This window comes from Macadamia integrifolia, chromosome 5, assembly GCF_013358625.1.
Source record: "Macadamia integrifolia cultivar HAES 741 chromosome 5, SCU_Mint_v3, whole genome shotgun sequence".
NCBI lineage: Eukaryota > Viridiplantae > Streptophyta > Magnoliopsida > Proteales > Proteaceae > Macadamia > Macadamia integrifolia.
Window position 1 is genome coordinate 42130062 of NC_056561.1, and position 22622 is coordinate 42152683.

Below are 22622 nucleotides of genomic sequence, written 5' to 3' on the forward strand. Positions count from 1 at the left end.
TTTTTTTTTTTTTTTTTTTTGTAAAATGGAATGAAACTGGGAAGACGTCCAATCTCGTTTTTTCATTTTTTCTTTTTTCACTTTTTGTTCCAAAAAAACAGAAATTGACCATAAGTGCACCAAACAGAAGATTCCGTTTTTTCGTTCCAATAGAACGAAAAAACTCTAGAAATGTTTTTTTAAAACGATACCAAACGGAGCCTAAGATTATCGATTGATCATAGTATTTATTGCTTGATAATTAATTAGTCAATGCTTGAGATTGAATTAGTCTCGAGCTTTAACTTATTGATTCAGGTCAGACTTATAGGTGCGGACCAACTTTTGACAACCCTAGACTAAAAATAGCGCCCAAAAAATTGTAACAAGCCTTCAACCTAGGCCTCCTAATTTTGGTGTATCGGTGTTTCTCGATTCTAGCCGATGGGACTCAGCCGAAACTAAGGTAAGACATATTTCGACGAATTTTTATCGATTCCTTACTGATTTCCAACTCACGTGTGTACATGGTTTGAGATATCGGGTATTGGCCAAACCAGGATTTGAATCAGTATCGGATTTAATCTTTTTTTCTTTTTTTTAATTAGAATATTATATGAGACTTGGGGAAGCCCCTAAAATTTTATTAAATAAGAAAAACAAAATAATAAGAAAACAAAAGGGAGGACAAAGCCGGCCTTATCCAACCCATGAGATCCAACCCATGAGATACAAGTCACTCTGACACTTGCGAAAACAAAAAAGAAAACTTGCAAAAGAGAAAATATTACAGTCTAAAGATTGATATCGAATCTGATCCGATCAGTCATGTAAGACGATTTTGTCCACTAAGATATCGATTTTCTAATTGTATTTTGACCCTAAAAAAATATAAAAAATAAAAAAGGAAAAAGTAGCCTCTATGTCCAGACACAATTGGGTGAAATAACTGCCGCATCATCTTTGTATTCTTCTTGATGCTTTTACTAGTGTTTCCATTGGTCTCCTTGCTGAAGCAGGTCACACTACCATTTTGGGAAAACTTGTCGTAATATAAAAATATACCCTTAGTCCATACTCCATATCATTTCCCAATTTCCTACTCCATATCATTTCCCAATTTCCCTACCGTTAATATCAATATGGATCATCCACTATAGGGTTTTTCTTTGAGTGGATTTCCATCTGTGTGAATCAATTCTCATACGAAAATGATTCTCATACGAAAACCTGATCTGCTCTCCAATTTATATCGATATTGATCACAGCAAATACCGATAGTTCGGACGTATCGGTGGATCGAAACTTCAAACCATTCGTTGGAGAGGAGTTACCCTCTAACCACGCTTCTTAACCGCCATGCGTCTTACCCCTTCACGTAACTCCCTCTTAACCGCCATGTGTCTTATCCCTTCACGTAACTCCCTCTGTTACTATCTATTTCCCTTTTTTTCTCCTCTCACCAACCACGCTTCTTAACCGGCATGTATCCTACCCTTTAACGATGCTCCCTCCCTCTCCCCTTAGTTTTTCTTGAAACTGAGAGAGAGAGAGAGAGAGAGAGAGAGAGAAGAGAGATGGGTTTGATGTTGGGAGGTAAGAGTCTTACAAGGTTGGGAGAAGAATGGAGAAAAATGGAGCAAAAGTTGAATGAAGCAATCTCTAAGAGCAAGGTAGGGAAATACTTCAAGCTAGAAGCTAGGAATAGCTGCTTTACTAGGGAAGTCCGTGCAGGTGCAGCTACATTCCTCACCATGGCCTACATCATCACTGTTAACGCGACTATACTCGCCGACTCCGGCGGCACTTGTTCCATCTCTGATTGCTCCGGCAACCCAACTCCAGACTGCAAGTTTCAACCAAATGAAGGTTACCAAAACTGTATTTCCAATGCCACAAATGATCTCATTGTAGCTACAGCTTTGTCTTCCATGATAGGTTGTTTTTCTATGGGCCTACTAGCTAATTTACCATTGGGCTTGGCCCCAGGTATGGGTGCCAATGCTTACTTTGCTTATAGCTTGGTGGGCTTTCATGGATCTGGGCCTTTATCATACCGGACCGCTCTCGCCGTCGTCCTCATCGAAGGTTGTATCTTTCTTACAATAGCTGCACTTGGTTTGAGAGCAAAGCTTGCCCGGCTCATCCCTCGCCCGGTTCGCCTGGCCGGTGCGGCGGGCATTGGGCTTTTCATCGCTTTCACTGGCTTACAAGCCCATGAAGGTTTGGGCCTCGTGGGCCCCGATTCATCCACCTTGGTGACCCTCGCCGCTTGTGTGACGACGAACCCGGTTACTGGCGAATGTGTGCAGGGTAAGATGCAGAGCCCAAGGTTTTGGCTTGGAGGGCTTGGGTTCATTATCATATCTTATGGGCTTATGAAGAACATCAAGGGTAGTATGATTTATGGGATCCTCTTTGTGACATTGATTTCATGGATTAGGGGTACTAGTGTCACTTATTTTCCTTATACACCCCTTGGTGACACTAACTATAACTATTTCAAGAAGGTTGTAAGCTTCCACAAGCTTAAATCCACAGCTGGGGCTATCAGCTTTAGTGGCTTCAATAGGAGTGAGGTTTGGGTGGCTTTGGTTACCTTACTTTATGTGGATGTGCTAGCCACAACTAGTACACTCTACTCCATGGCAGAACTTGGAGGATTCATGGAAGAAAATGGTTCCTTTGAAGGTGAATACATAGCTTATATGGTTGATGCAAGCTCCACGATAGTGGGGTCGACACTTGGAACTTCCACGATGGCAACATTTGTCGAATCATCGGCGGGGATCAGAGAAGGGGGAAGAACAGGATTAACAGCTGTGACTGTTGGGTTCTTCTTCTTCTTGTCAATTTTCTTTGCCCCTCTTTTTGCTAGTGTGCCTCCATGGGCTGTTGGGCCTTCTCTAGTCATGGTTGGGGTGATGATGATGAAGGTGGCTAAGGATATAGAGTGGTCCAACATTAAGGAAGGTGTCCCTGCTTTCATTACAATGTTACTTATGCCACTAACCTATTCTATATCATATGGGATTATTGGAGGGATTGGACTCCACATAGCTCTTAATCTCTATGATTATATTGTAGGTTTGATAAGGTGGCTGATGAAGAAAAAAAAGGTGGTGGGAGGAGTTCAAAATCAAGTCTCTGCAGCTGCTGGTGCTGATCCAACGGTTGAAATTACTGTATAAATCCATTTAAGACAGTAGCTAGCTTATTATATATGCATTTTATTTTTCAAATTCATCTGTTCATCTATGTAAGTATGAGTTGTTTCTGAAAAGTTGGGAGTGATGGTACCTTGGGACATTCATTTAAGACAGAAATGCAATGCAAAAAAAAGGTTAGAAAATGACATCCACTTCAAAATTCAGAATTTATTTTTATTTTCGACCATTAGGTTGTATACACAATCAACAAACCATTTAAGCATCGAAGAGGTTTGTAAATTCAGAATGTTGTTTTCCCAAAATAATGATGGTATCTTGATATATCGTTGGCACTGACATCATGGAGGATTCCACCATATTATTCAACACTTCTTCCTCTTCCATGCCATGGTGTGTGTGCGTGCACGTTTATGTGTCTGTGCATTTGTCATATATAAAGGACCTACATGATCAAGGAGGAGAGAGTGTTTTAGTGTCAGGGAAGAAAGAGAGCGGATAATACTGACATGCATGTTAGGCGTTCCCTTTAACAAAGGAAACGAGCTTCTTCCCTTTACTGGTTTTTCAATTCCAATGTGATATTTGTGGGGACAACACTATTTTTTGCATGTAACTACTCTTGCCATTGCATTCCAGTCAAGTATTTGGATAAAGTTGGAGTTTCGAAGGACCACATTGTGCTTGGGTTTCAAGTCTTTAAAGAAAGTAACATCCAAAGCTAAAAGGGTCATGCACTCCTGCTTTAACAGACTAAAGATGCCAATTAGATTGAGAACCAACTTCCCAAGAGCAAAGATACTCACATTCTTCTTGAAAAAGAAAAGGTGAAGAAGGAAGATTATGATGACCACGACAATGACAGCAACGATAGCGATGATCTCAACTACAAACACCCATCACCCAATAGCATCATCTCCACTGCACAGCACTTTGAAACGTCCAATCAGAAACGCGCCCGTACAGTCAGAAGTGAAATATCTTAAGTAGATCAAGGACAAATGAATGGTATTGATTGTGAGGAATCAAAAACCTGCAATATATATACTCATGTATGTTTAGCACCCAATATGTGAAGTGTAAACACATATTGAGCCTCTCTACAAAGCGGCGTGTAAGGCTGCGTACATTTGCTTTTCGCAAACCTTACAATAGTGGGAGCTTTATATATTGGGTGCGCCTTTTTTTCTTTTTTATGTGAAATGTAAAGATCCATCTGGATCCTCAAATCTTGTTGCCCATAAAAACAAAAACCAGAGCAAAAGAGGCAAAGGCTGTAAAGCAGACAAGGAATCCCTTATAATAATCAAGCAAAGGGAGAAAGAGGGTATTTAGTGTAATAAACTCCTCCCCCACCCCCACCCCCACCCCCACCCCCAACCCTCTTGTAACTATTGCAATTTATGGGCAATGTTGTCCTCTTCTTGTTTCTAAGAGGCCAAGAATAAAAACAAATGAAATGTATTCGAATAAGGCATTTCTTTTAGTTTTCTAGCCTTGGGCCTTTTGTCGGTGAAGGGGCATATCTCATATTCACATTCTAAATCCTGACAAAGGAAAGCTATAATAAAGCATATTCCAAGATGAAAAGATATACAAGAATGGACATTGTACTCACATGACCCAACTCATTCATCTCATAGAGTGAAGGATTAGTGGAGAAAAGGTGGCTAGGAAGTTAGAACCAAAACAGAAAGCTGTAAATTTTGCTTAGACAATAGACACAACACAATACCAGAAGGGCATCTTCAATGGCTCTCATATTAAATTTTCTGGTTTTGTTCCTGCAACTAGTTCCTTCTGTTATTTGCCAAGTTGAAGGTATGTTCTCACACTGAGTTGGTAACTAAACTTCTTTATCATTTCAGTTTAAATTTGATATGGAAACATCACCAAACAGCACACACAAATTGGAATATTGTCAGAGAAAAAGATGGGATTTGAAGATTTTTTTTTTCCTTCCAAGAATGATTACAAACTACCATTTATGATGAAAAACATGAATAACAAATCTTCCTTTCAGAACTGATACATCATACATGGGTTTTCAACTCTGCAAGTACTTCAAATTTGTGAGAATATAAGCTTTGTTTATGACCTTACAAACAAATTGCAGAGTTTGTCAGCATAGACTGTGGAGGAACAAGTAATTACACTGACCCAAGTACAGGACTAGCATGGGTTTCAGACACTGGATTCATTAGACACGGTAAGGCAGTTGACATCAAGAATCCTAATGGAAACATCCCACAGTATCAAAGAAGAAGAGACTTTCCTGCAGACGGAAACAAGTACTGCTACACTTTGAGCACCACAGAGAGAAGGCGACACCTTGTCCGAGCAACGTTTCAGTATGGCAACTCAGTATCTGGAGATCCATACCCCAAATTTCAGCTCTATATGGATGCTACCATGTGGTCCACCATAACAGTTTTAGATGCTTCAAGAGTATATGTTGAGGAGATGATTATCAGGGCAGCTTCTACTTCCATCAATGTGTGTCTGTGCTGTGCTTCAACGGGCTCTCCTTTCATATCTACACTTGAATTGCGCCCCTTGAACCTTTCACTGTATGCCACAGATTATGAGGATAGTTTCTACCTAGCAGTTGCAGTCAGAGTAAATTTTGGTGCTCTGAGCAAGGACCCAATTAGGTATGAGCATTCAGAAAATTTATATATGAACTTTAGAATCATTAAAATACATGATGCAAAAAGAGACTTCATAGTACCATTGAAGCCTGAAGGATAATATATAGTATAATTGCCAACTATTTTAGTATTTTACCATCATAAGATCAATTCCACACTTAACAACAGGGAATACAAATTTGCTTTTTCATTCAAGATCAAAGTTGTGATGCCATGCTACATTCCAGTTTTCTCAAAGAAATTAAAATAATCCCCTAAACAACTCCAGAAAGCACTCATCACAGGAGACATTAATCAAAGAGCTACATAAAGAGAGCATCCAGTTCACTCTTGTTATGGCATTTGATATAAATAACATATATTTTATTAATTATTCTACTTGCATTCATCAGAGTAGAGGTGCCTAGATTATTTCCTTTTCTAACAGGTATCCAGATGATCCTTATGACCGAATATGGGAATCAGATCTAGATAAAAGGCAAAACTTTCTTGTTGGGGTGGCTCCTGGAACAGAAAGTATCAGCACCTCCAAGAACATAAATATAAGAACACGGGAATTCCCACCTGTTAGAGTAATGCAAACTGCAGTCGTTGGCACTCAAGGCAGACTCAGCTACAGGTTAACCCTCGACGGTTTCCCAGCTACTGCTCGAGCTTTTGCATACCTGGCTGAGATTGAAGATTTGGGTAAGAATGAGATTCGGAAGTTTAGACTGCAACAGCCTCAAGTACCTGGCTATAACAATGTGATAGTGAATATTGCTGACAACGCCAACGGCAGCTACACTCTTTATGAACCCAGCTACATGAATGTATCTCTGGATTTTGTACTGTCACTCGAATTTGTCAAGACCAGGGATTCTACCCATGGACCACTCCTAAATGCAATTGAGATAAGCAAGTATGTACAGATTATCCCAAAGACAGAGAGCAATGATGGTAAGTCAATTTTTGTTATTTGCTTGTTATCCCTAGTCATTCAGCATAGCTTTAAATGGGGAGTGATCCGGGTGCACTACACTTCCTTCCCAATTCTAGGGACCAAACTAACCCTCATTGCTACCGACTCTGTTTTCCAACTTTTATCACCCTTGCCATCTGGTCTCTCGGTGCCCTACAAGGGTATTAGTTAAATTCTTTAGCAAGCAACATTGCAAATCCGTATCCATAGATCCGAACCGTGTTTGATGACAACCCATTTAGAGAAACCATGCAACTCAAAGATTCAGGCACCGTCGCCTACACTTCATTCAGCTCCATCTGTGTTTACAAGGGCAGTTTCATCCATAAGATTGGGAAGGAAGTGGGGTGTGCTCCCCTTTACTGTGATGGACAGTTTTTCTGTTGTTGCTTCTTCATGAAATCAGAAATCTCTCTGTAAGCTGATGAAAGATACCGTTCTCAATTTGAAGTGATGACTCTGGATGCCTTCCGCTCCATGTCCCCTGGAAGTGATTGGATTCATGAAGAAGGTGACCCCTGTATCCCAACTCAATGGGAATGGGTAATCTGCAGCTCCAGCACTCCACCAAGAATTACAAAACTGTAATCCTCCTAGCCTTGTATTTGAGTTATGAAATTTCTCATCATTGCAGTCTTCTGTCATAATTGCATATAGAAATCTAAGGTACCCAAAGGGTAGAACGGAACCAGAATATGGAAGATAGGCACATCATTTGACGGTTTGACCTAGGAGATCGCACAGACACAAAATTTGATTAAATTGGATCATCCTACAGCCCAGCATAAAATGACCAGTTCAAGAGAGATCTACAACATGAGACCACCAAATGGTGGTCCACCTTTCCTTGCTTGTGTAACAGTGGTTTAAAGTGTCATGCTCTAAGCCACAGCAGGATGCTTTGCCACCATGGAATCAGGCTTCGCAGGGTTATAAGTCAGTTTAATGCATTTCTCATGTTACTTACTTTCGCCATATTGTTATTTTTCCCTCTAATTCAGAAACTATCCCCCCACATTGTTGTGTATTTGAAAGAGGAAACTAGTTCTAGTCATTAATTGCTAACTAGTGGGATTCAACTGATATTTTAACAGTGCATTATCCGAGAAACATTTGAAGGGTGAAATCCCAGATAAGCTTAAGCACTTGGATGGTTTAACAGAGTTGTAAGTAAATGCTATCTCTACATAAATCATTCTTCGCCATCCCCTTTTCCTCCTCTAAATTCTGTCTCAACTTTCATATCCGGTTTCACCACTCTGATTTCTACTTTGATTTCTTAGGTGGCTGGACGGTAACTCCTTAACTGAGTCAATCCCCGACATAAGTAATCTTCAAAATTTGACCATTGTGTAAGTTTTTTCAATCCATCTTGATGTTTCAGAAGCTCAACCTTGCTGCAGAACATTATTTCATCCCTTGTCTACTTGGTAAACATGCAGGCATCTCGAGAACAACAGATTGACTGGTCCAATACCTTCTTACCTTGGAGATTTGCCTAGCTTACGGGAATTGTATGTAGTCAAACAGAAAAAGATTTCACAACAGTCAAATCTTTAAGTTCAAGGAATAATTTTACTTTGCCCTCTTCAATAATTTCTATTATTTATATTTCTGCTAGCCATCTCGGAGTGTTCACAGTCCACCTCATATCGGACATAAGGACTAACCATCAAATATGTATGTGGCAGATATGTGCAGAATAACTCTTTAAGTGGGGAAATACCTACGACGTTGTTAACTGGAAATTTGGTATTCAAGTAAGTATGCATATTATCAGGTTTATAGATCATTAATATCCAGTCATTTAGAACCATATTTGGTTTCAATTGGGTTATTTCCTGCATTTTCAGGCCAACGAAAATACTCAAAAGTCACTTTACCATGCAACAAGTCATTTTGTAACAGATCAGATCTTGAACTAATTATTCCAGAGGGAAAAAGTTTATAATGATGTATGCCCTTGATTGTACAAGTCCTAATATCCAACAAACTCCACTTTTTTGTATTTTAGATAAATAATAAGATTTCTCCAGCTCTCTAGTTATCTAATTTTCAGAAGAGACCTTCTTCAGCGTATTATACAAAAATAGAAGGAAGCAAAATTTCTAAATATTAACAAAAAACAGAAGCAGATATTGTCACACATACGCTAACTGATATATGAAGTTCTTTCCTGAATAACTGTCAACATTATGCAGACAACTTGGCAATAAATATGAAATAGGATTTCAAAACCAGGATCCACCAAGACACACAAAGATTACTATCAGACCGAGGAACTATTATAATACCACCAACTTCTCCACACTAATTTTCTCTTATTACAGATGTCACATTTCAGTTTTGACAATCTATTATCAATATTAAAATATGGTAATTCTACATGCACAGCTATGATGGCAACCCTGAACTCATTCAACGGGTACAGCACAAGATGGATCTTAAGTTGATTCTTGGAACTTCAATTGGAGTATTTGTGGTGGTTGCAGTTTTCATCCTTGGGAGTTTACTACTGTTGCATAATCTTTGGAAAATGCCATCTCAGGAGAAAAGTAATGATAAATCTATGTGCCCTTACCACTTCCCCCAACTTTCTTTTTGAAGTTCCGCTCATCTAGTTGCATTTTCTCCTTTCTTTATCTTCTGCTTCTTTTTTGTGAATTTTAGGTAATTCTTTGCGCACAATATCCAAGCCTTCAGCTGCCTATTCTCTTGTACATGGTGGGTCATTGAAGGATGAAAGCCCAGATGTGGCTTACTACATCACACTCTCTGACATAGAAGAAGCTACAAACAATTTTTCTAGAAAAATAGGGAAAGGAAGCTTTGGACCTGTCTATTATGGAAAGATGAAAGATGGAAAAGAAGTGGCGGTCAAGATATTGGCTGATGCATCTAGCCATGGAAACCAACAATTTACCAATGAGGTAGGCCCATATTCAGGCTTTCTTTTAATTATGGACTGTTTTTGGAATCTTTGGATGTCAGAAATGAATAGTATCCATCGTAACCAGATATGCTTACCATCACATTAGAAGTACATGCTATTTAAGTTACAAACCATTGAACCAGCATAAAAATGAGTGGAATTTCTTTAAAAACTGAATATCAGTATTTCTTTCTTCCATGGTCAAGATCCTTGTTTGAAGAAAAATTGAGGATCCCCATAGTTGGTCAGCATCAAACTTTCTTTTGATGGCCAGTGAGATTTGAAATTTTAGATTATCAAAAGTCCAGGTTTTGAGACTTCCAGCAACACATGCACATGAATGGCCTATTCCATATAAGCAGACACTAAGAAGGGGGATGAGGACAAAAGAGCAAAACATTCTCCATGCTAATGAAAGATGTGAATTCATGAGAGAAATGATTTTTCTCTGAAGCCCAAACATCAGATATACCTAAAAGGGCTATTACAAATTGCTGGTCCGCCTATGCAAACTACTGGGAGGGGTGAGCCTAAACATCAGATATACCTAAGATGATAAATTTGAAGGGGACCACAAGTACTACTTCATCAAATCCATGCATCATCAACCATCACATGCTTAATTAAAAGGGAAAAGATAAGCAAAAGCTTCAAAAGACAACTAGAAATGGGTAGAAGTTCTGTATCAACAAGAGAACCAATTCTACAGGGCCACTAGAAATAGGTAGAATTGAAGAACTTCCAACCTGCTTTGTGAATTATAAACTTGGAGAATGCCATGTCGCATTATATGGATGGGTGAGTTGGCCAAGCATTCCAGGTTTTCTTTGTATCAAGCATTTTCTCCTGTACTGGTTCCTGCTGTTGGGAGTTTTGCATTCTGATCACCAATTCCCTGCATTGTAATAAATATAGTATATATCACATAATATATTATATTATACATAACAAATAATTCATTCCATATCACCATATATGTAACATATTGCAGTATATTTGAAGTCTATCAATCGATTTAAAAATTATGGGAGAAAGAACCCTACCCGCTTGCATTCCCCCACGCCCAGACAGAGCAGGAAGCGGAAAGACCATGCTGCCCCCACTCCACCATGTGCTGAAGATGCTCCTATGCTCCCTCACATTGGCCCATGCGCTGGTGTGCACCTGCGCCAGCAGGGTAGCATTCTTTTTCCCATACATTATATATGAACTCATCATCAAATGTCATATTCAGGTTGCCCTCTTGTCAAGAATTCATCATAGAAACTTGGTTCCTTTAGTTGGATACTGCGAGGAAGCCCATCAACATATTCTAGTTTATGAGTATATGCACAATGGATCTCTGCAGGACTATATACAAGGTATGACCTTCTAAACTAGATTAGCTACAGCTAATATTTGTGTAAATATAATTGTATAGAAACAGTTCCATCAAAATTTATAACATAATCTGCTGACCAGATTCTGTTGACCAGAAGCGCTTGGGCTGGCTCTCCCGTCTTTCTATTGCAGAAGATGCGGCTAAAGGTTTCTTACGAAAATTCTATACCGTTTATACAACAATTAGTTTTGAAATTTATAATACAGTAGAACTCTTAAATAATGTAATTATGATTAGGCCTTGAGTACTTGCATACTGGGTGCAACCCAAGCATCATCCACCGAGATGTCAAGACTAGCAATATTCTTCTCGACATCAATATGAGGGCAAAGGTGTCAGATTTTGGGCTCTCAAAGCAAGCTGATGATAATCTCACCCATGTGTCAAGTGTTGCATGTGGCACAGTCGGCTACCTTGATCCTGAGTAAGCATAAATTACATGTGCTGATATTAGAAATTTGTCATTATGAACTTCGCTTACCATGTAATTCCTCTGGCAGGTACTATGCTAATCAACAGTTAACTGAAAAGAGTGATGTCTACAGTTTTGGGGTTGTTCTTTTGGAGCTGATATCAGGAAAAAAACCTTTCTCAGCAGAAGAGTACGGTGCTGAATGGCACATTGTTCACTGGGTACGCCTCTTTCCAATCTTTGACTAAAACAAAAAGATTGTTAGTACGAGGAACTTTTAGAGGCACTGCTTCTCTAAGCTATTGACTAGAACAAAATATATTTAGTAGGAGAAACAAATGTGTCAATCCCAATAAACTCATTCTTTCATAAAGAATGGAAATAAGACTACATCTATGGGTATCTCATGGCCATAGATAACAAAGGCTCCATCCCTGTGTGGCTCTAACAAAGCTGCACTCTGTATACCCTTCTAGTTCAACTGCCAACTAAAAGGTACTAGACAATGCTACAAGAGGAGATTCAAGTATATGAGTTACAGGGGGATCAGTTGAACATCTATGGATCATTTCAAGATATTCCCACGGTACAGCAGACCATGCTACAAGAAATTCTTGGTGGGACAGCTAGATTATGGCTTTCCAGTAGCATGTTTTTCAGTACTACAACTTATTACACATGATAAGAGAGAGAGAGAGAGATCCAACATGGATGTCATCATGTATGTTATGGAGATTATATGTCTTCCGAAGTGTAGGTTGAAACAAATTCACATTTGCTTGAATAGGCTACAAAAATGCTCTTTCTTCTTGTGTGTGATTCCTAAATATGAATAGTTCATATTCAAGCTTTAGTATCATTTGGTCACATATCCCACATTTTTTAAACCATTTTTTGAGTTGAAATTACATTCTGTTGGAGTTTATTGTTTTGCAGGCAAGGTCATTGATTCGTAAAGGGGATGTGATGAGCATCCTAGATCCTTCATTAGCAGGTGATATTAAAATAGAGTCACTTTGGAGGATAGCTGAAGTTGCAATCCTTAGTGTTGAGCCACATGGAAGTTGCAGGCCAAAGATGCAGGAAATAGTTTTGGCTATTCAAGATGCCATTAAAATTGAAAAGGGAAGGCAGAGAAATTACACAAGATGCTCAAGCTCTCAGTCAAGGCAATCTCCACACATAAGTTCCCCATCAGACTCTCTAGAAATTGAAAGCTCTAACTTTTCAAGTGGTTGCATTCTCCCATCTGCAAGATAACTGTATAGTTGTTCGACATTGGAAGCATTGATATATATTTCATAGCAAATCATACAGAATTGTAACTACCCAGAAAATGTAAAAAGTTGAATTTATGGTTGAAAGATACACAGACCTTTGATCTCATACAACCATAGGATCTCATCAACAATTATGCTACAAAAGGTAATAGAAAAACTTTTTCTTGGCCTAAACAACAGATACCAAGTTGGGTTTGAGTTCCTTAATCTCAATAGGATTCTGAGGACCTCTCCGGCTGTGAGTGAAGTCTGGAACTCAAGTAGGGAACTTTCTGTGCACTGAACTCACACAAAACAGTTTGATAGTATACAAAATGAAGAACCATCACTGAGTTCTACCAAGCAAGCTGATTTGATCAAACTATCAACCAAAATTCCATAGCCGTAACAGCAGAAGTGAAGCTAGAAAACTTGAAGCAACTTTCAAGTTTCAAGATATCAGAAAAAAAGAAGTGATCACGAAATCCAGTGATCTGCTTAGCAGTGGAAATTTGATCTTTTTTTATGTTTTATTGATCAAATTACACCCACATGATGAGCAGCGATTGGACTGGATTTTTTTTTTTCCCCGACCAGTTTAGAAACAAAATGAGTCGTGCACTTTGACAACATTTATACAAATAAGAGGGGGTGGTGCTCTATCATGGTACATAACAATTTACAAAAATTGAAGAATTAAGCATTACACCTGAGGATTTAGACCTCAAATAAAAAAGGGCCCCCACAAGTAATACAATTATACCTTCTTTCAAATATGAACAAGCCATGACCACCATTCAGAATCCTCTTTTAAAAGCTTTTGCAGATCACTTTCGCTTTTGTGCAGCCTTTTTTTGAAGCTTCTCTAATATGGAATTCTCATATGCCTGATAACCAGCACCAACAAGATTGTTCAACTTTGGACCATGGGGCTCCATATGAATCTTAGCATGCGAGGCAGTGGAAAATTCAGTAGTCTCAACTGGCTGAAGAGGAAGAACCAAAAGAGGATTTGAAAGATCTCCACACACAGTTTCCAGAGCAGCAAGTGCAGCATCGTTAGACACCATAACAACCAGTGCAGACCCTCTTCTCTTTGTTCCCTTTGATCGAATTACATCTTTAACGTCTCCAAATTTTCCAAACAATTCCTTCAACCTTTGAGCACTATAACCATCACTTCCAGTCTCCCAAGAAACCTTCAGGACCTTCACTTTGTTCAAACTTTCTGTGCTCCTAATATTCTCCCCGCCCACTCCAGCTGTTCCAGCCTTCGAGGCTGTTGCTGGAGCTGTGTTCTTAACATGCATAGCACGAACTCGGGCAATTTCTTCTTTAAGTTTCTTCGTTATTCTCTCTTCTTCTTCCCGGGCTTTCGCAGGACGGTCTGGAGCAAAAGCAGCTCGTTCTCGCTCCTCAAGATCAGACATAAGCTTGCGACGTTTCGCATCATATTGTGACTGGCGGAGACGTTGGTCACGTTTTATCTGCAAAAGTTCATCAAACAACTTCCGAGTTTTTTCATCTTTAAGAATCTCATAGGACGTCTTGAGCTTTTGAAACTCGGAGTGAGCATTAGGATCGTTTGGACGTTTGTCTGGATGCAATTTGAGGGCTTTAATTTTGTAAGCTTTTGAGATGTCTTTTTCAGTGAGTTTTGCACCGTCTTCCCCTGATCGTAACCCCAGAATCTCATAATGGTCGAGTTCAACCTCCATATCTTCGTGCACAGAGGAACCTCGACCTCTCGCCGGAGAAAATTGAACCTCGACCTTGACCTCGCTCTCGCTGTCCCTGGAACAACAGAGAAGCTGCAAACTAAAATAAAATCAGCGGGGAGAGAGAGAGAGAGGGAGCGATTGCATCATCTCGCTGACGGCAGATCGAATATGATGAAGGAAGTGGGAGTTCTTGCTCTCCTTTCTCTGCTTAGAGGTTATATTTATATATAGAATTTAATTTACAGAAGGTAGTAACAATTAGAATAGGATTAGGATTGCGTAATTCAAAATAATTTTGAATTTGAATGGGTTAGCCGTTATCCTTAACAGAGAGGAATTGCACCCAAATTGTGAGAGAAGCGAAGTTGGGGATGAAGGGTAAAGGGTTTTCAGATCTTCATCCTTTTGAGACTAACCATTGCCGGCTACTAAATAGATCTCTATACTTCAGTTGAGCCCCTTCCATGGAAGGATCAGATTCCTCTTTATCGATCATCCAGGGGTTGGTGGGGTTTGGTCACACATCCCAACATCGATCAACAACTCGAGATATGGGATGTTCGAGATATGAGATGTGTGTCTAAGCTTTTCCCGCCTTTGAATGTATAGTTAAACCATTATTGGCGTTGGAAAAGATCCCAATACTCCGTGGAAGGATTTTTTATCTTTTGTTTTTTGTTTCCACCCTTGAACACCGACGGAGATTTTTGGAAGACCGCCACAGTTCAAGGTATCGGCCGTGGTCAATACCGATATCATAGTACTAGTATCGGAACAGAGGGTAAAATGGCCCATAATATTAAAGCATCGGTATTTTGCATGCCGCACGTGGGTAAAAGTGTTAATTTTTTATACCTTCGTTTCACGCACCAGCCTCATCCACGTGTCAAACCACCAAGCTGAGCACTCTATGGGCGATGTGCTCTTGGCAGATTCCGATACCGATTCGAATCGATTTTGCCCTGTTTTTTTTTTTTAAGTATTAACTTTTTATTATTTTATCCTGAATCAATATGGATAATGATTCAGATCGATTAGGGATCGATCTCAATTAATACCAATCCAATACGATACTTAAAACCATGGCTCAACCATGGCTCTTGAAAAAAAGTCGAATCCAACCGATATGTATACCAATACCGATATCTAAGACCATGTCATCCGCATCATCTATTCATGCGATAAGGTTGCACATTTCAATACTTCAATCCCATTTTAGGATGCATTTTATTTTATTTTATTATATATATTTTTTTAAGACCATTTTAGGATAGACAGGCATAATAATTTGACAAAAAAATACTCCACAGCACCTAGGTGAAAAACCACACCAATTCTTACCCAAGAAAACCGCACCAATGAGAGGGCAAAAGACAAATTCGCAAAGGATAAAATTGATTTATCAATTTTTGAATGTAATCTTTTTTTGTTATAGATTTTTCTTACAAGTTTAAAGAGTGATAGAGTAAAAGTTGAATGGTTCTCATTCAATCCCTGTATGAATGGTTCTCATTCAACCCCGGTATGACCCCGATTCATACCGTTGTGGAGTCAATATAGACCTACAGGACTAGTATACCCGTTGTTAGCAAAAAAAAGTCTTTCAATTGATATTCATTGCATCATTGGCAAAGCAATAATATCAATCTTTAGACTGTCATCTTTCCTCTTATGGATGTTTTTCATTTAAGTTTGTTGAGTGATTTTATATCTCATGAGTTGGGGGTAAGAAGGGTTATATCCCTTTTGTTTTTTAATATTATATTTCTCTTCTTGAATAACGTTTTAGGAGCTTCCCGAATCCCACATGATATTCGGATTAAAAAACAAAAAAAAAACAAACAGATTCGTTCAAATAGTCTTGGTTTGGTTGGGAGGGGAATCAATGGGACCATCTAGAGAAGTCGGTTCCACTGTGGACCCCACAACCTAATGGGTAGGAATATCGTGTGTCAAGGGAAAATTCCTTCACCACTGAATCAATAAGACCACCAACTCATGTATAGATGTGGGTTCAACTGTTGATCCCACTAATTCAGTGGCTTGGAATCTTGTCAGGCAGGAGACACTCTGAAAGAGCATCTATCTAACATTACCCTTTCACATTACCCTTTCTCACATTCTCCATTGATACTTGACAATGTCAAATTAGATTCAAACCTAACACATAAGTAGGGGATTGAGACACATGGATGACTATAATTTAGCCATGTGGCCAATACAGCCCCGAGCTCCACAAACCATGGAACTTTTCCTGTTCTGAAAAGATAGTTGTGCCACTTGGAATGAAAATGGGGTAATTAGTAACCAAATACCAGAGTCCAAATGTGGTAATTAGTTCCAGTTAGCCACTTGGTATATACTTTCCTCTGTTAGAAGAAAAAACTTCCGTGCGGAAGTTATATATATATATAACTTCCGTACGGAAGTTTTTTCTTCTAACAGTTCTACTAACCATACATGACAGTTCTCTTTCCATCCTATACTAAAACCATTCATTTAAACTGGTAACACTCACCAGCCACTTGATTTCCACATCACTGGATGTACAAAAAGCAACATTATCCAAAATGAAATAACAAAGATTGTCCAAGATGAGTCACAAATCTTCAGCACCAGCCACTTCATCACCATTGCAGCATCCAAATACACAACAATCTCCCACAATCCCAGCAGGGAGGACCATCTGATACAAACCCACCAGCAAGTGTTTGAGATTGCTTGTTTGGGTTCTCAAGGTGGACATAGGTTGCATTTTGGTTTTCTTAGTTTATGATAACAACCAAATAGCCTCTAAGGCCCCTATAGAAACTTGGGAAGAAGAGATTCACATACTTTGTACATGTAGGACTTCATAAGCAATATGTCAACTTCTGAGCAAAACAATAAAGAGAATGATGGCAAGCATTAGAGTATTTACCTATGGTAGAATTTACAAATATAATAAAAATCATGAATCATAGCCATGTACTGTCAATGCATCATAAACACTTGATGTACTTTTTCCATCTACAGGATTCTACACCAATGGTTAATATAGGAAATGCGTAGAAGTGCAGAAGTTTTTGCAACCTAAACTAGCAAACAAATTTATTTGGCATAACAGGACATGTAGGGCTTGGGGAAGGAAAAAAAAAGAGGTGGGATTTGGAGTTTATCTTACTTCCTAACAATATTAACCCGGAGCAGACCTTCTGATTGATTTTCAACTCCAAACAAGCATACATCTCCTGGTTGAATGTTGTTTGCCTTGGCGAAAGCTTTCCACCCACTGGTTAAGCCTCTGAACTCACATCTTTCTTGATAGAGGACTGGCCACACTCTTCCGGCTGAATCACGTAGAAGTACTATTTTCCTTTCCATTTTTGGCTTCCCCTTTCTTGAAACTGTTGGCAACTCCTGCATGCATGTTGAATGTAGCAAAAATTAGATAGCAAAAACCTTGAGAAGACAGAAAAACTACTTAGTACACTATCTACATTATTTGTTAACAAGCATATATGCAAAGGGTTAGGCCCCACCAATCAATAGGTCCCAGATTTTTATTTTTTTTTGGGGTGGAGGTGTACTACAACTGACATGGGATTACAAGGAAAAGCCCAACCCTTAAGACCCACAAACCCAACAACTCAAATGGAGGTAGAACCTGGGGACAAAGGGCTTAGGTCCTTACTAGCTGCACCAGTTGGCACCTTCACCATCATTAAGATTGTGTCATCCGATTTCAACTAGCTCTTAAGGCACAAGAAGCATGTAATAAGGGCTTTACATCTCCTTTCTAAACCCATGTCCCTCTCGTCTTTCCCCCCTTCCCAATCATTACTTCCCCACCTTTAGTCTCTGTATTCTCCCACTCTCCCCATTTCCCAGGAGATTGCAGTGGCGGCCCCCAAAACAGGGGCTCCACCCATCTCCAAGGCCCAACTGTCTTCCAAAGCCCCAACCCTGTCCCTATCCACTCTCCTACTCTATTTTGTCGCCTAACCACCTCTGCTGCCCAGTTATTCGAGGCCATGCCTGTGCAAGATGTGATATGGTAGAGAGGAGAAGCAATCTGAAACAAAGAGAGCAGAAGAAAAGGGAAAGAAAATGACAAAAAAAAAAAGACCTCACTAAAAGAGGTTGTGTGTGATGCAGCCAAGGGCAAAGAAATGAGGTTACAAGAGTCTGTTGTAAGCAGTTTGGTTCCTAACAGATTTTCCTTTTGAAACAAAATACATATAAAATTAATAAACAAGGCAAACTTGAAAGTTGAAATGAAATACATACAAGCCAAGACTGTGTAACTGCCGTCACTGAATAGCAAAACTTGATCAGATTGGGTGCTGAGAGATCATCTGAATCCTTTGGTTCTATTTTCACAGGTTTGTAAGCTTTTTCCTTGTCTTTTGTACTAAGATTAACCTTCTCCTCAAATTCTTCTTTAATCACCCTGACCTTCTTCCCTGTCAAGCACACTAATGTAGCACGAAGTTAAAATTGAAGCCAGAGCGGCACGGATTAGATAAATCAAATAAAAATAACAAGCCAAAAAAATTTTGCAAACAGGCAGCAGCTCCATTTGAAAGAGAATTTACAAAAAGTCAATAGTAATAATGACAACAACAACAACAACAAAAATTGACTTCTTTTAGGACTGTCAATGGATCTGATTTTGATCCAGATCCAATAAGGGCTTGGCATTAAGGGTTTGATTCGATCCGTTAAGTAGTGATCCAATATATAATAGATCCATCCGGATATACATTGATTTATTCCCATAATGACCCAATCCAATTAAGATCTTATATATTTAAGATAAGATTGTATATAATGATTATATGAGATTATATAGGGATTTTTTTTGGGGGGGGGGGCCAAAACTAGCTTGTGCACAGCTTACTATCATTCAGATTTTATTTTTGTCAAACTTTTATATAATATGTAGTTTTTTTAAGAAAAAATAGATATTAATTATAAATGTTTTACATAATCGGATTGGATAACTGACTCCTTATTGGATTCGAGTTTGGCTCATTTGCATTGGCCGTCAGATTATTGGAACGAATCGGATCTGCAAGCTCTCTAATCAGTTTCGGATTAAATCAGTGCAAACCGGCTCGAATCGGACCCATTGACAGCGTTAGCTTCTCTATGTTCTTTCTTATTTATCTTCAGCCCTTTCCCTGCTCATCAATAACAATTTTTCCTAAATGAGATGGAGGGACCTTGTTTAGATATATCCAGTGATTTCGATAAGAAATAAAAACCAAAATATGAATGCATCAAGATAACAGCATCTTTATTAAGAAGCATCCAATAAAGAGATTGACCTTTTTCCATTTCCAAGACAACTGGAACATCAAAGCACGCAGACATTTTAGTCATAATCTGCGGAACACTTCCACTGCTTCCAACAAGGGGAATTTCTTCCATTTTTGGTTTTACTGCTGACCTGCTTCCTACAAGCCCAACAACTCACCATGTAGGAATCAGTCAAAGCAATGATAAATAAAATGACAACAGCAGCAATCAAAACAATGCTGATAGAAGTAGATAAGGTGACGAACAGACTCCAGGCATATATACTAACCCAAATTAATGGTGTTGTGTCTTGCACCAAGTTCACAGACAATATTGGGCATATCAGGGTTCCTCTTCTCCTTTTCATGATAGGGAGAATGTTTTTTCCCAATGGCCACTGATGCTTCCTCCATTTGACCAGCCCCAGATTTGTCTCTGAACATTTCAAAGCTTGACAGGTCAAAATGGGAGGTCCTGGTTTCTCCTTGTTCAGTCATGTTATCTCTATCAATTATGTAGAATGGAACTTCTTCATGGTCTACCGCCGGCTGAGATTTAGGCCTCTCTTGAGTAATATGACAAAGAGAAGCCTTTTTACCAGCCATCTCTGTCTTCTGAGCATCTTTGAAAGCACTGTTAATTATTTCAATATTAGATGCAGAAGGAGATGTTGAGTTTGAACCCTGCTCATTCCTAGAACCTCTATCAATCAAGAAAGAAGGGGCCTCCTTAGGAACATAGGTTTCGCTATCTGAAGGCAAATGATCGGAGGAAAGCTTAGGATTAGCCTTTTTTCCACCACCACTGTGCAGTTTCAGAGGGAAATTCAATTTCTCACAGCCACTTTCATCATATATTTGAACCACAAAATGTGATCCAATAATGTATGTGAATATTAAAAATTGTCCAATTTTCAGAAAATGATCCGATGCAAATTCATCCCACCCTTGTCGAAAAGCCAAGGAGCCATCGATTGTCGATAATCTGACACTCCAACGTCGTCCATTTGAGTCTTCCAGATAAGCTTTTTCACCAAGCATGGAGCATACAGAGCAGGCAAATTTTGGAGGTATGAACTGTGAAGGTTGTTTTAAGAATGATTATAATGATCCGCCAAACATATTCGATAAAAGAGCAGCATTTCAAAACCAAGCATTCAACAAATGGCATCTAAAAAACAAGGAACACTTAAAATGCTGTTATACAATCTCAATTTAGAGGGATTTTTCCCCATCAACAATAATATTATCATGCAACCTCAATTTGCAATTTTCACAAAGACCATGATTACACATGGAGCTATCACAAGCACATTGTCAAACAAGAAAAATTGAAAGAAATCATAATTAGGCATGGTTATTCTTAAGCTTCTTAACAATTTTACTGGAGGCATGACTAACTCAATTAGATTTATGTTTGGGGTTGTGTGTCTTGTATTCTAAGGATCCTTATAATTAGTATTGGGTCTGTATTTTTTCTTGGGTTGGGTTTTCAATCCATTACATTGTTGGATTTATTTCTGTTTAGTGTCAAAGTTTCTAAATATTTCTCGTGCCAAGGATGGGTGTGAGTGTGGGTCTACACCTATATATAGGTGTACAGGGGCAATTGTATATGTACAGGGATGCTTGTACACATACAAACACATTTGTTTATGTATAGATACAACCATATGTGAAAAAGGTATATTGTCTATATATTCTATAGACGGTCTGAAAATTTAACAAGGGGTTTTAACAAGTCTTTTTTGTTCTTCCCAATCTGCGCTTTGTTCTTTTAAGTCTCTGTCTATATCCACTATTTTGAGTGTCTGAGTGATGAATATAATCACATATTGGAATGCACCATATATTGATTGGGAGTAGTTTTTTAATCTTGGAGGTTTAAAAACCTCAAGGAGACGACGATTCCAACCCCATTACAGAAGTCGGTAAAATTGTAATTATGTTGAAATTAGGGTTTTAGGTTTCCATATATTGTCTCTATGTCAAAACCTAGACACAAGCAAGGGGTGATCACATTACGAGGTAAAGAGTGGTATGGACAGTTTTTGCTTAGTGAATAATCTCTGATTCTATCATAAGAGATCCGAAAGCCAAACGAGTTCAGTGGGCAACTTCTACAATAAAGTACTGAAACCCAGAAAAGACAACACTAGTTTTGCAAAATGTTGAGAAGAACAAAGCAGAGATCAACGGAGAGAGAGAGAGGCTCATAGTCATACCAGAAATTTAGTGAAGCGATCATCGACCAAGACTTTGAAGAAAGAAACAGCAATGGGAGAAGGGTCTCTCTTGCCATGAATCAACAAGCATTTTTTACTACATTCTGTACAACACTTGTAACCCATTTTCTTTCCTCTCAACTCTGCAACACCAGACCTTCTTCCTCAAAATCCTTACCGGAAACACCTCTACTAGTTTGATTCTCTCTCTTAAAAAGTTGGAAACAAGAGGAGAAGAACCACAACCACAAGGCAGTATCATCACTCTCTCTTTCGCCTTTTTCAGAAACCAGAGATAACAGTCTCTGATACTTCGCCGCCGCCAATAGGAAAGCATGGTGAACTGCAGTGGCAGTGGCAGTGGCAGTGGCAGTACCATTGACGCTGATATTCGTCTTGATAAGGAAACTTCTTCAGATATAGGTTTTAAAAGTTGAGAGCTGAAACTGTACCTCCCTTGTGGGTTTTGGCGCTTTTAATTCAATCTTTTGGGATAAGGCTCCGTTTGTCTCTCAGGAAAATGAAATTAAATCAACACTAAAAAGATTTTTTTAATGCATTTTTTTTCTTCTATGTAAAGGTATTGAGCGACAGTGAACATCCAACAGCTCGAGTGTATAACAGAACCCTCTCAGCTCGAATCAGGCTCCTC

General features: G+C 38.9%; 4 protein-coding genes across 6 annotated transcripts; 2 read left to right on the forward strand and 2 right to left on the reverse strand.

The window, feature by feature from the left end:
• The first annotated feature begins 1449 nt into the window (after window positions 1–1449).
• Window positions 1450–3331, forward strand: LOC122078191 (adenine/guanine permease AZG2-like). Its single transcript, XM_042644077.1, has one exon. It carries the CDS (start codon window positions 1557–1559, stop codon window positions 3168–3170), a length of 1614 nt encoding a protein of 537 aa, XP_042500011.1. The 5' UTR covers window positions 1450–1556; the 3' UTR covers window positions 3171–3331.
• A 1404-nt stretch (window positions 3332–4735) lies between these two features.
• Window positions 4736–12937, forward strand: LOC122079467 (probable LRR receptor-like serine/threonine-protein kinase At1g67720). Its single transcript, XM_042645963.1, has 15 exons — window positions 4736–4967; window positions 5263–5800; window positions 6225–6736; window positions 7210–7342; window positions 7853–7924; window positions 8042–8110; window positions 8201–8272; window positions 8450–8518; window positions 9153–9313; window positions 9429–9688; window positions 10925–11051; window positions 11152–11217; window positions 11309–11495; window positions 11572–11704; window positions 12420–12937. The coding sequence occupies exons 1-15, from the start codon at window positions 4898–4900 to the stop codon at window positions 12741–12743; spliced, it is 2793 nt and encodes a 930-aa protein (XP_042501897.1). The 5' UTR covers window positions 4736–4897; the 3' UTR covers window positions 12744–12937.
• Window positions 12938–13339: 402 nt separating this feature from the next.
• Window positions 13340–14915, reverse strand: LOC122079468 (dnaJ homolog subfamily C member 17-like). The gene has a single exon (XM_042645964.1). The coding sequence runs from the start codon at window positions 14458–14460 to the stop codon at window positions 13570–13572; it is 891 nt and encodes a 296-aa protein (XP_042501898.1). The 5' UTR covers window positions 14461–14915; the 3' UTR covers window positions 13340–13569.
• Window positions 14916–16995: 2080 nt separating this feature from the next.
• On the reverse strand, window positions 16996–22397 carry LOC122079151 (B3 domain-containing protein Os02g0598200-like). 3 transcript variants are annotated; one of them, XM_042645409.1, is made up of 6 exons: window positions 21971–22397; window positions 20036–20822; window positions 19776–19904; window positions 18733–18908; window positions 17627–17862; window positions 16996–17336 (listed from the first exon to the last, which is right to left on the reverse strand). In XM_042645409.1, the coding sequence occupies exons 1-6, from the start codon at window positions 22094–22096 to the stop codon at window positions 17330–17332; spliced, it is 1461 nt and encodes a 486-aa protein (XP_042501343.1). In that variant the 5' UTR covers window positions 22097–22397; the 3' UTR covers window positions 16996–17329. The 3 variants fall into 3 exon arrangements, with proteins under 3 accessions (XP_042501343.1, XP_042501341.1, XP_042501342.1); XM_042645407.1 differs by having other exon boundaries at window positions 16997–17336; window positions 18733–18920; XM_042645408.1 differs by lacking the exon at window positions 16996–17336 and having other exon boundaries at window positions 17338–17862; window positions 18733–18920.
• Between the last annotated feature and the right edge of the window lie 225 nt (window positions 22398–22622).

Bases quoted from the DNA above. Each gene is read 5' to 3' on its own strand.
- LOC122079467 (XM_042645963.1), top strand. From the start codon at position 4,898: ATGGCTCTCATATTAAATTTTCTGGTTTTGTTCCTGCAACTAGTTCCT. The intron at 8,111-8,200 runs GTAAGTTTTTTC...GTAAACATGCAG, and splicing joins CTTCAAAATTTGACCATTGT to GCATCTCGAGAACAACAGAT. The intron at 11,052-11,151 runs GTATGACCTTCT...TCTGCTGACCAG, and splicing joins TCTGCAGGACTATATACAAG to ATTCTGTTGACCAGAAGCGC.
- LOC122078191 (XM_042644077.1), top strand. From the start codon at position 1,557: ATGGGTTTGATGTTGGGAGGTAAGAGTCTTACAAGGTTGGGAGAAGAA.
- LOC122079468 (XM_042645964.1), bottom strand. From the start codon at position 14,460: ATGGAGGTTGAACTCGACCATTATGAGATTCTGGGGTTACGATCAGGG.
- LOC122079151 (XM_042645407.1), bottom strand. From the start codon at position 22,096: ATGGGTTACAAGTGTTGTACAGAATGTAGTAAAAAATGCTTGTTGATT. The intron at 18,921-19,775 runs GTCAATCTCTTT...GTGCTACATTAG, and splicing joins TGTCTTGGAAATGGAAAAAG to TGTGCTTGACAGGGAAGAAG. The intron at 17,863-18,732 runs GTATGTATTTCA...ACATGCATGCAG, and splicing joins CAGTTACACAGTCTTGGCTT to GAGTTGCCAACAGTTTCAAG.